This window comes from Antedon bifida, chromosome 1 (assembly GCF_963402885.1).
Source record: "Antedon bifida chromosome 1, ecAntBifi1.1, whole genome shotgun sequence".
Classification (NCBI taxonomy): domain Eukaryota; kingdom Metazoa; phylum Echinodermata; class Crinoidea; order Comatulida; family Antedonidae; genus Antedon; species Antedon bifida.
This window is the reverse complement of record NC_136226.1, coordinates 27,965,447-27,978,418: the sequence shown is the minus strand read 5'-3', so window position 1 is coordinate 27,978,418 and position 12,972 is coordinate 27,965,447. Positions and strand designations below refer to the sequence as shown.

The window sequence follows — 12,972 nt, the reverse complement described above, 5'->3', positions numbered from 1 at the left end:
GCAGATGATCAAACCCCTTCCCGTGTACTGCGTGATGAAAATTCGAAGTGATACTAGGCCTAATTGTTATCTCTCTGCAATCGCTTCGATCCACATTGAGCCATCAAAAGAAAGTTTGATCAAAGTTCGTATCAGTAATAACGGGCACTGGGTCACCGAGTCACCGTTGGGATTATTACGCACTCGTACGATTTGTCCTTGTAAACACGTTTGTCATTTCAAGTTCAATAGAATGTGATGATAATAATAATAATAAATTATTAATAGACCAAAATGTACTATACATAGTACAATGTCATAATGTTGTCTGAAGAAGAAAGCACTCTGACATGCACTAACATTAATCCACATGTTTGTTTGCATCTTAGTTTGTGTCTATGAGTCAATGACCCATTTTCTCGACAATTGAACAATTTTCTCTCTCGTCGACTTGTCACCTTTTCTGTTTACAGTGTAATTATTAATTTTGCCATGTCCATATCGACGACTGAAATTACATAATAATCACCCGTAAACGATCATAAATGGTGATAATGTATACATGTATACACACTTTTATTTGTTTGGTACCTACGTTCTTTCCAACATGAACTGGTATAGGCATACTTTTACGTCTATAAAGAACATTCTCCACTTCCTTATGAGGTATGTGGTGATGTTGACAAAACAACAAATCAATCTGATTAATAGATAATATTTTAATCAAAGCCAATATGACACCCATTAATTTATACAATTAGTAAACCATATCAGCTATGTTTGCAGAGACTATCCATTAAAGCTATTTATTGAATATACGGACAAGTTATTGCCCTGAATATTATAACAACAGAAAATGCTTATTGATTTTGATACAAATCGATATATTGGTGACGTCACAATGCTTATAAAACATTTTTGTATCTGTATTTCGCCCAGTTTCTGAGCGCTTAATTTATTTGTTAATTACTCATCATAGAGCAGGCCTAAAATACCAAACCCCGGTCGCAACACCCTGTTTAAGACCTGTTGTAAGATTAAATTGCGGGTATAGCAGCATCAGGGACTTAGCGATTATGTGAAAAGGAAATTGATTAGTCATTTTGATCAGTCAGATGAGTTGTATCATTCCATTTAATACAGCCCTTAGGTTTACATGCAGCATCCTAGGCCTGTATACAAAACAACTAATGGATTGCAAAACCTGATGCTCAGGGTTACTTTTGGTCATGGATACTGGTATTGCGACCAGAATGATGAGAGGTGAAGAAGACAGTACTGCTGGTGCCACAACCGAATCTTGGAATTACCATTGGTTTTACTCTGTCTATATCATCGTTTTGATTACGATTACCATACTACCACTTATCGGCATTGGTTCTTTTTTATTCGTCTATCCTTCATATATAATTGCCTTTGTGATGTTCATACTGGTCGCCTACTGTCAAAAGCGAGCCAGTCAGGAACCAAGTCTCAGAGATCAACAAACCAGCCATGTATCTGTCGCGCCACCGCCGCCCAATCGGCCACAAGAACCTATTGGACGAATGTCTTTTTCATATTTTGTAGCAACTCGTCCTAGTAGGTCTAGTTATTCGTCCAGTGAAAGATTGAGTCCGTGTCGTGAATGTTTTTATGATCGCTTAAATTCAAGAAGGTAGGCCTATGTTGATCAATCAAAATGGTCAAGAGTGTTAGTAGTGTAGATGTACACTACTTGATAATAGTCATTAATAATTAACTGTACACACAATATTAAAGCGCTATAAATAGCATAATGGGTTTACATACTAAAAAATATAAGTTTATACGAAGTTAGAACAAGTTTCATTTTTACTTTCAGATGCGTTACCTCGGGCATTACCGAGCTGCCGCCCTCTTACGGAGAAGTAACATCTATTAGTAAAATCCGCGATGACGATGACACAGACAGTATTCCGCCGACTTACGATGACGTCATGGCTGCGATGGAGGAGCCAACCAATGAATCTTTAGTTTGATCATGATGAGACAGGTTAAAATATAAATTTGATAAACCTCAACTGTCAAGAGTGGGGCGAGGAAAGGATGTACTTGCACAATGGGAGACACAATGAAGATTCACAACAAGAGTATCTCATCGAACCCCCCGAAATAACACAAACCGAATTTCCCTGCTATTATAATTTGAATAGAATATAACCAATTCTTTTAAAAATAGAATATAAGGAAGTACAGGTCTATATGATAAAACACAACTTTTTCTTCCAACAATCAATGTCTGTTTACACTTTAAGACTTAGAATACGATGTTTGTGCAGTTGTGTGTAGGGCAGAGAGAATGAGATGAAAGTGAAATACAATTTCCCTTTTCCTTGATTATGAAAGAAAACAAATCAACATTTGATACCGTAATAAATAATGAAACACTATTGTTTTTATTTTAATACTTAGCATTAAAATACTATTTGCTTCAAGCAGTTAGCCGTTTAAAAGGAGGAATGTTAATTGGACCGTAACAAGTTTAAATAAAGGGGTCGTTTTTTAAATTGTTTTTTTTTCAATTTCTTTGATTTCGGAATTATTACATTCATATCACAAAAAGAAACAATTTGGTGTTGTTTTGAATGTATATATATATATATATCATCACTTGCACAGCATTGTCATTTTTTTCAGTAATTTGCCTTTGGATTTATATATATCATCACTGATATCTGCCCCGAGAACTGTTTCTAGGTTCTGTGAGATTTTGTTTTATAATTTTTTTTTTTATTTTTTATTTTTTATTTAATCGGTATATAAAAATATATTACAAAACGACAGTCAAAGACTGAAATGAATTGTATTACAAATAAATAAAAATTAGTTAAAATTGCTATAAAAATAGAAACATCTTATTAAAATTAGATATCGTACCATAAAATTATAAATATAATGATGTGTGTGTATCTAGACACACCTGCTGTGTGTCGTGATTATTGTAAAATTCAGTTTTATTTAAAAATTAAAACCGCTTTAAAAGTGAAATAACAAATCTTTACATGGAACTGCTCGTATAACAGTGATGTTTTTAGGGCGTCATCCGTCCAACTAACGAGTACGACAACAATAACTTTTTTCCCTTACTCAAATTATAATAAGATACTTATTCATAAGATGACGGTGACTGGCCGACTATTCGGCGACCGACCTTTTGACCGCCGACCGGACATTTCGCCGACATAACATTTGGCCGATAAGCCATTTTGCCGACAGGACATTTATGCCAACAACCGCCGACAGAAAACAAGCCGACAGCAGACAATCGACCGACAGGACATTTTACCGACAAACAATTGGCCGACAAAACTAATAGTCGGCAGACAATCGACCGACAAGACATTTTGCCGACAGAATACTTTGTTGTTAATATTTTTCTTATGGGACAATCGTCATACACACACGTCACTCAATACACATTTATAATATGAATTAAAACGAATTGAAAACGTTTAAAAAAAAGAAAAAACACTTTCTTTCTAGTATAAGTTTCCCTATATTAAAATAAGCCTCCACTTTTCATTAATATAGTAGGAGACGACAATCTATGTTTTAAATTAAATTAAACCGTCCATTATGACTTATCCTTAAATAATAGAATACTGGTAGACGATTTTCTTTTTTAAAATTGTATAGACGATTTTTGTGCTACGGAAGCAGCAATCGTGACCATGATTGAGTAGAGCGTAAAAAAAAACAAAAATAACATAGCGTTTTCATTCAGGGAACACCATGTTAATTAAAGAATCGTACCTGAATGGAGGGTCGCATTGTATAATGTTGTTATGGGAAAGAAAATAGAAACATTTTTGTCACCGCTCAATAAAGTCCGTCGAAAAAACTTATCATTGGTTGGAACCGCGACTGCACCGGCGGAAAACGGTGGTGCAGACGTGGGCAGTGTGCCAATGCTTATACACTGTGGTGTTTTCTTCGATGAATTTTAGGCAATCAAAACAATTTTAATTATATTAACATGATGTCCTGAAATTCCTTGAAAACGCTATGTTATTTTTGTTTTTAACGCTCGGCTGGTCACGACTGTTTGTCATCTCTGCAAGATGGCTTCCGTAGCACAAAAATCCGTCTATACAATTTAAAACAATTAAATTAAACGTGATATATAGTGGGTAAGTTTAATTATTAGGATGACCATTGCTGCTTAATGATCATTGGAAGATTCTTGACTGCAAGTTTACTTTTTCACACTTATTAGCATCATCTCTAACACCCAAACGCCATAATATTGCCATTACTGTTTAATCTTTTTAATAATATACAACCAAAGTTGTTCGTACCCGAAAAAAAACGTCTTGGTCTACAGTAATAATAATAATTTATTTCGGAACTTCACTTTTGTAACAGTGGCACACTTCACATTTTGAAGGTGCGTCCAACAAAAAATATATAAGAAGAAAGCACAAAATAGACAGAAAAACATAGGTAATCTTACTTAAACTACATACGGTAACATGTAATAAAACCCATTCATTCCCCTCCCTCCCCTTCTCCAAAAATAACAAGTACAACATATAATTTAAATACAGTACAAGATTACTCTTAATCTACAAAACCAATCACTAATCAACCCCACACCAACCCCCACCCTTCCCCCCCCCCACCCACCTTACGTACAACATGACAACAACAACATTTTTTCCTCCATAATTACAATATGAAAAATATAATAACCATTGTTAACAAACAGGAAATTAGATTAGAACCAGTATTGTTTATACAACCACTTAGATCATAACTGTTAATATGCATACTATTGTATTTACAGTAACTGTTTATACAAATATAACTAGGCAAAAGTAAAAGAATTATTATGACGAAAACAATTAACAGACACTTTTTTTACAGTATATAGTTTTGTTGCATAGAAAGATCTCATATTGTATGTACCCCGTCCTCAGAGCCATATATATATGGCTCTGCCCGTCCTCTACATCTACTGCCCTCTAGCGTTTACTATAATTATGGTTTGTCACAATACTACAGATAGCCAGATAGCCAGGGTCATATTTAGCTTGTTAACCGACCCATTAACATCAGGCAAGTAGGCTATATTAACAATATGGAATACAAAATGAAAAATGAAGATTAATTAAATCAGACTTTGAATAGGTTATTTTGTAATTTTAATAAAATTAATCCCTTCCGTAAAAAAAACTATAAAAAAATTTTTCTTATAATAAATGGTCTAATTGAACCAATAATTGTAGGCATAATTATTATTATTGTCTATTTGTGTGTATCTTAATCATTATAAAAAAAACATACAAAGCGATAACATTAATTACTGACATTTAATAAATACATTTCTAAAAGATTCCAGGATATCCCAAAAAGCTAATTATGATACTATCAAGTTATCGGGTAGATCGGTTTTCTGTATTCTATTCTTGATTTTTCAATGCCAATGGTTTCTGAAAGGAATAAAAAAGTTGTTAAATTGAATTACAAATTTCCACAGGCTAATAATTGCATAAAACAAACAATAAATATCCAAAATAGCATGAAAAACCCCTACCGGTGGTGCATGCTTAGGTTAGAGCATGGAGGCCATGGTTAGAGTGTGACCGTCACAAAAAGCAATATACATACCGACGTACGCGGGCGCCCTACCGCATGGAAAACATTACTGTTGTTACAGTTTTACAGCGTTGCCCTAAAATTCGCGGTGTGTGCGAGAAACACGTAAGGTGTGCTATTCACGACAAAGTACTAGGCCTCTAGGCCTACTAGTACTAGGTTCAGGGACGATTCGGACTACTACTACTACTACTAGCCTAGGCCTAGTTTAGTTTTAGTTAGGCGTAGGCTAGGCATTTCGACCGCCGGTTATTGAACAAAGGACAAAATATGTCATGTTAATTTCGGCTGCCAAATATGGCGCGCCAATAACCAGGAATAATTGTATATTTTTTATGTACAGAATTAGAAGGAGCTGACTCCTTCACCCAGTCTTAAAACACGGAGGAAGACGGGGGAAGGGGTGGGGGGATGGTGGGTGAGGGTTATGCTATACATAGAGTTACTCCAAGTAGTATCTCGAATAATCACACAAACGGAATTTTTTTTTTTTTTTGGACAAGGAAATTTTTCTTGGCAGATAATTCTGGTGGCCGAAATGTTAGTACAGTGGTAGTACAAACCCGAATAACACCATTTATTTAAAGTTTTGCAGCCAGGTGTTTTATTTTTGAGCACATGAAAATATAATAACTAAATAGGGGCCTAGTTAGTTTTACCTGATTTAAATACAACAGTGCAGAACATTGAAATTTAGCAGTGTAACTGTAGGCATAATTATTGTAAGGGATGTAGGCCTATATTAATAGGATGGATGAGGTTTGTTCTTTCATGCTTTTTACACAAACTAAATCTAGACATACTGTAAACTCCATGGTAAATAGAGAGTTTAAATGTTCTAAATATTGTATTTGTAGGGTTGAACGAAAACCAACATTATGAAATATAAATGTGAACATTGTGGAGATAAATTTGAGCTCAGTGATTTGAAGGTGCATTTAGGAATACGTCATACATGGCCAGAAGAGTTGAAATGTGAATACCAAGAGCCAATATTATCAGAAGACAATTTTGAAACGCATTTAGTGAGTGTGGGCAAAGAAGACATAATAAATGAAATTGAAACTGAACATTGTGGAAAGAATTTGATAATACACAAAGAAGAGACACCATATGAATGTAAACATTGTGGAAAGACATTTAAAGAACATCCTCGTTTGAAAAAACATTTGAGAATACACACAGAAAAGACTCCATCATATCAATGTGAACATTGTGGGAAGACATTCAAATACAGTGGGAATTTAAAAACTCATTTGAGAATACACACAGGAGAGACACCATATGAATGTGAACATTGTGGGAGGATATTTAAACAAAGTGGGGAATTGAAAAGACATTTGAGAGTACACACAGGAGAGACACAATATGAATGTGAACATTGTGGGAGGATATTTAAACAAAGTGGGCATTTGAAAAGACATTTGAAAGTACACACAGGAGAAAGACCATATGAATGTGAACATTGTGGAAAGAAATTTAAAGAAAGTAGTGATTTCAATCTGCATTTGAGAATACACACAGTAGAGACACCATATGAATGTGAACATTGTGGGAAGAAATTTAAAAAAGGTGGGCACTTGAAAAAACATTTGAGAATACACACAGGAGAGACACCATATGAATGTGATTGTGAACATTGTGGAAAGAAATTTCAACGAAGTGACCATTTGAAAAGGCATTTAAGAATACACACAGGAGAGAGACCATATGAATGTGAACATTGTAGGAAGACATTTCAACGAAGTGAGTTATTGAAAAGGCATTTGAGAATACACACAGTAGAGACAACATATAAATGTGAACATTGTGGGAAGAAATTTAAAGCAAGTGGGAATTTGAAAAAGCATTTGAGAATACACACAGGAGAGACACCATTTGAATGTGAACATTGCGGAAAGAAATTTAAACAGAATGGGGATTTGAATAGGCATTTGCTAATACACACAGGAGAGGCACCATATGAATGTGAACATTGTGGAAAGAAATTTAAACAAAGTGGGCATTTGAAAAGACATTTGAAAGTACACACAGGAGAGACACCATATGAATGTGAACACTGTGGTAAGAAATTCAAAGAAAGTGGGGAATTGAAAAGACATTTGAGAATACACACAGGAGAGGCACCATATGAATGTGAACATTGTGGTAAGAAATTTAAAGAAAGTGGGCATTTGAAAAAACATTTGAGAATACACACAGGAGAGGCACCATATGAATGTGAACATTGTGGTAAGAAATTTAAAGAAAGTGGAGTATTGAAAATACATTTGAGACTACACACAGGAGAGACACCATATGTATGCGAACATTGTGGAAAGAAATTTAGCAATAATGGGAACTTTAAAAGACATTTGAGAATACACACAGGAGAGACACCATATGAATGTGAACATTGTGGGAAGAAATTTAACGATTATGGGAATTTTAAAAGACATCTGAGAATTCATTCGTGTCAGACATCATATGAATGTGAACATTGTGGAAAAAATTTTAAACAAAGCGCGTATTTAAAAAGTCATTTGAGAATACACACAGGAGAAAGCCGTATATGAATAGAGCGGGGTTGGTGAAATCTGTCCACAATAGGTTACTTTTCTGTCCATAATAGGTTACTTTCTGTCCACAATAGGGACTAGAGGGCGCTGTTGTTTGTCCATAATAGGTGACTTTCATAATTGGCTGTCCAAAATAGGTGACTTTTTGTCCACAATAGGGGATTTTATTGGAGTAGTGCGCCATCCATTATGTTGTCCATAATAGGTGATTTTTGTAATGTGTAACTTGTGTAGGAAACTCCATAGCATAGTAGACTAGTAATTAAGTAGCCTGGCCCTAGAGTATAGGCCTAGGCTAGATAGTGGCCAACCAAGTACTAACTAAACTAGGCCTAGCCTAGGCCCTAGGCCTATATCCTATAGGCCTCCAAGTCTGAGTTAATAGTAGGAAAGTTGTATCGTAAATAATAATTTGCTTTCTGGGAAGAATTATGAATTGCCTTTTGAATTCCAACAAAACCAAAAAAACTATAGTAACCCTTCAACACCTTAAATCCTAATAATAAAAGTTTAAATGTAATTCAAACAAGTCTTCAATAGAGTCTTCAAATAGGTTTTGAGAGAAAAAATCCTATTAAAGTGTGATTTTTGTATGACATTTTTATTCTGAAATAAAGTGATCAATCAACCAATAGGTAATAATAATATTTCTAGCACTTTCAAACTATAAAAATAAGGTAGGCCCTATGTCCCTAAAATCACTTTCCTTGTTGTTTTCCTTTGTATACTCCTTGTTGTTTTCCTTTGTATACTTTTTATTCTCTAAACATAATATTTCTCAAATGGTGCCCACACTACAATCAATCTAACCACTAGGAGCTTTGTTCAACTTGACCAAGACATATTTTATATAATGCATGTAACAAGACGTAAAGACAAGTGGAATTACTCAAGAATCAGACAATGTTCACTAAGTTACAGTGTGTATGTAAATAGTTTGAGAGAATATTATGGCACATTGTACAGGATTTAAGGTTTTAAGATTGTTGACATTTGCTCATTTAGCAATTAAATATAATCTATTTGAAGCATTATACAATCATTATTTTTATAGGACGTGATAAGGTGTGATCATCAGCAAATTAAAAAAGAAGAATTATTATTTACAATATCACCAACTTTGACTTGCGCTTTATTTGAAATAAAATCTGTAATCCATTGGTGTTTTCACCAACAGCTACTGAGTTATTAAGTTCTTTTTATTAGACACCGTCCAGTGCAGAAGAAAAGTCAAGAAAACAAAAATTAAAATGTTTACAGCCTTTAACTGTGCCCATGAATGAAAACCTTAGAAAGTAAAAGTTCAATATTATACATTTGTTTAATTCCAAACTGAAAAAATGTAATTAGTATATTATTATACTATTCTAGATACATCAAAGCAATTTCTCAACAATCTTACAAATTATAGGAGTTAAAGACGCTTGACAACAGCTTTTCATTTCATCTTTGGGTTTTCCATTCCTTTTGTAAATATGTAGGCTTACAACATTTGAATCTTCCTATTGTTTTAGTAAAATACGTTTTTATACCTTTATACCTTTAATTCCTGATGATAGTCCACATAGGTTATATAGATATATGATAATGTTTTCTCTTTACCGTTAATTTTTTGTTTTTTTTGTTTTGTTAACAGTAATAATAAAAATCAACTTTATCAATTTAATATTGCAAAAGACATCAGAGTTCAGCACTTCATTTCGTCATTTTAGGTCTAGGTTTCAAAATCCATGACAAATCATCCCAGTCAGTAGTCAATCAACAGCAGCAGTTCTCATCCATTAATTATATTGTTGTTTAATTAAATGAATCAATTTTAATGTTTAAAGATGTATTGTCCCCCTGAAAAAATAATTCCTAAAAAAAAATATTCCATTCCATTTTATTGTAACATAATAGTTATCCACATTGACCAAAAATTAGATTGAAAAAAAATGTATTACCTGAAAAAAATGTAATTTAAAGCAAAAAATGGTCAAATTGGCTGCTAGCCAATGGATTTTTGGTTGAATTTAACCATTTATTTTGTCATTTTACAAGTGAAAACATTATTTTTTTTTCGTCTTTTTTTTTCGATTACTTTATTAAAACTACAAAATAACATATTCAAAGTCTGATTGAATTAATTTTTCATGTTTTTGAGGGACAATACATCTTTAATAATGAAGCAAAATAAATATTATTTTGAATCATTAGGAATACGACAATAAATCCAGTTTACATACACGCAGTGTACAATCAACAATTTTGTTCTGTATTTTAAATTTATTCATAATCTAAATCACATTCAAAAATACTGAATTATATTAATTTTAAATATGTAAAAATATGGTTAAACTACAATTTAAAAAATAGCAAAGATAAAAAAAATACACCATAATTATTATGTTTATTACTATAAGTATTGACCGATGATGATATGATCAAAGATATTATGTTGAAATGATGTACCTTTTCATTTCAGCAGGATATATGGGCAGAATATCAAACATCTGTATGCCTATAATAAAAAAAGGAAATAGTTAAACACTATAATAATGTTTAGGTATAATAAAAGTAACTTCAATCTTAGTAATGCTGAGTCAAATTGTCATGTTGTATGGTGGGACACAGTTATGTTTAAATATTTTATTGCATTTAAAAAAAAGATATGTAGGATTGTTTTACTTTACTAAATTGTTTAATTTATGTTTATGCCAGTTGTCAGAGTCAATTATTACCATACTCACTATATAAAAACTTATATTAAATGTTTAAAGATAAAGGCTTTATTGAATGAATGTTTTAATAATATAACATTTAATTAAATTTTGAAATATTTTCTGCATGAATTTGTCAGTGGATTTATCTATTCTTTGTATGGTGATTGTAATGTTTATAATGAATGGAAATAAACAAAGAAATATCTACTTTTATTTTCCTAGCAAAGCAAATGAATAGAACATTTCAAATGTATTGTCAGTAAGTTTTTCTACTACGGTACTGATAGTTTGTCTCATTTGTATCCTCCTTTTCGAGATTACTTTTGCAAACAAATACTGTTTTGAAATAGGCTTCTTTTTGGGATTTCACAGTATCTTGATCATATTGAAAAATCTCCTAAAAGATGTAGTGGGTTATATGTAAAGTATTTTTCTTCAATTGTAGGTTGGGCCTATCTGTTACTTACCCTAGTTAATAGACATTTCCATGCTACTGTACTATAACATTGATCAGAAGATACACTGTACACAATCTGTAATACACGCAAAAAATATGGGAAAACAATTGGGAGATTTAAATAGATGACATAATTAATAACACAGTAACACTAGCTCTGGTTCTACTATACTGCCAACCTATTAACCTATTAACTGTCCAAACTGTCTGGATAAGACTCGTTCATTCACAAAATAATAAAAAAAACAATTTTAATAGTTCAATCTAGCAATCTAGATGTTTGTGATTTGAAGATTTCGGTCTTCAAAGTATAGTAGCGGTGGCAGTAGTAAAAGACCGTATTAAATAGTGACTAGGCCTCTAGTCACTTAGTCCGCCAGTGACCTGCAGAATAGGCAATATAGTTACGAGTAAAATAGTATGTTAGTCTGTATATATATTCATATTATATTAATAAATAATAAAAAAACAAACAAACAAGATAACTGAGGCTAGGCCTAGTTGTTTGTAGTAGGAAACATATCTACCTAATATGGAGCCCATGTCATTTGTATTCCTGTAAGCAGGGAGGTACCCTGCTGCTGTATCTAAGCTAGGCCTAGCCCTAGGCTAGAGTAGTAGTAGGCCTAAGTAGGCCTATAGTATAGAGGTAGTCTAACTAACAGGAAGGACTAGGCCTAGGATAGAGAGACCTCTACGAGAGACTTAAATAATATACTAATTAGGCCTAGGTCGGTAGCCTCAACTCAAAGTCTGAAGAGAAAGCAAATTAGTATTACTTCTACTCGCGAAACAAACTATGTACGTACGAGAGTACGCCAAAAAAATCACCTATTATGGACAACACAATGGATGGCGCACTACTCCAATAAAATCCCCTATTGTGGACAAAAAGTCACCTATTTTGGACAGCCAATTATGAAAGTCACCTATTATGGACAAACAACAGCGCCCTCTAGTCCCTATTGTGGACAGAAAGCAAAGATCTTATATACTAAAGATGGGACACTCTCGAAATTTTACGTGCAATTCATGTAACACACAAGGAGCTCATTTTATAGGGCGCCCTCTCGCTCAAACAAGTAGATTTATGGATCAGATATGTCTACTGTATTGAAACTGAATACTCAATTTTTTTCATCACAATAATTGCGGTAATGTGTGATTAAATTATAATGATAGACTTATTTCCTGTACTTTGTAGATCTCTATTTGTTTTATTTACTGAATATTTTTGTTATTATTGAATGTTTATCATCATCATCCTCAAAATCAAACAAACTATGTACGTACGAGAGTACGCCAAAAAAATCACCTATTATGGACAACACAATGGATGGCGCACTACTCCAATAAAATCCCCTATTGTGGACAAAAAGTCACCTATTTTGGACAGCCAATTATGAAAGTCACCTATTATGGACAAACAACAGCGCCCTCTAGTCCCTATTGTGGACAGAAAGCAAAGATCTTATATACTAAAGATGGGACACTCTCGAAATTTTACGTGCAATTCATGTAACACACAAGGAGCTCATTTTATAGGGCGCCCTCTCGCTCAAACAAGTAGATTTATGGATCAGATATGTCTACTGTATTGTAACTGAATACTCAATTTTTTTCATCACAATAATTGCGGTAATGTGTGATTAAATTA

The 12,972-nt window shown here is 33.3% G+C and overlaps 2 protein-coding genes and 1 long non-coding RNA gene across 3 annotated transcripts; 2 read left to right on the top strand and 1 right to left on the bottom strand.

Moving 5' to 3' along the window:
- The first annotated feature begins 1,135 nt into the window (after nt 1-1,135).
- On the top strand, nt 1,136-2,499 carry LOC144853766 (uncharacterized). The gene is made up of 2 exons (XM_078711629.1): nt 1,136-1,636; nt 1,823-2,499. The coding sequence occupies exons 1-2, from the start codon at nt 1,209-1,211 to the stop codon at nt 1,977-1,979; spliced, it is 585 nt and encodes a 194-aa protein (XP_078567755.1). The 5' UTR covers nt 1,136-1,208; the 3' UTR covers nt 1,980-2,499.
- A 3,925-nt stretch (nt 2,500-6,424) lies between these two features.
- On the top strand, nt 6,425-10,045 carry LOC144847750 (uncharacterized). Its single transcript, XM_078704261.1, has one exon. It carries the CDS (start codon nt 6,477-6,479, stop codon nt 8,151-8,153), a length of 1,677 nt encoding a protein of 558 aa, XP_078560387.1. The 5' UTR covers nt 6,425-6,476; the 3' UTR covers nt 8,154-10,045.
- A 377-nt stretch (nt 10,046-10,422) lies between these two features.
- On the bottom strand, nt 10,423-12,259 carry LOC144847759 (uncharacterized). The gene is made up of 3 exons (XR_013613782.1): nt 12,147-12,259; nt 11,326-11,391; nt 10,423-10,656 (listed from the first exon to the last, which is right to left on the bottom strand). It is a non-coding gene; the product is annotated as an uncharacterized LOC144847759 (long non-coding RNA).
- Between the last annotated feature and the right edge of the window lie 713 nt (nt 12,260-12,972).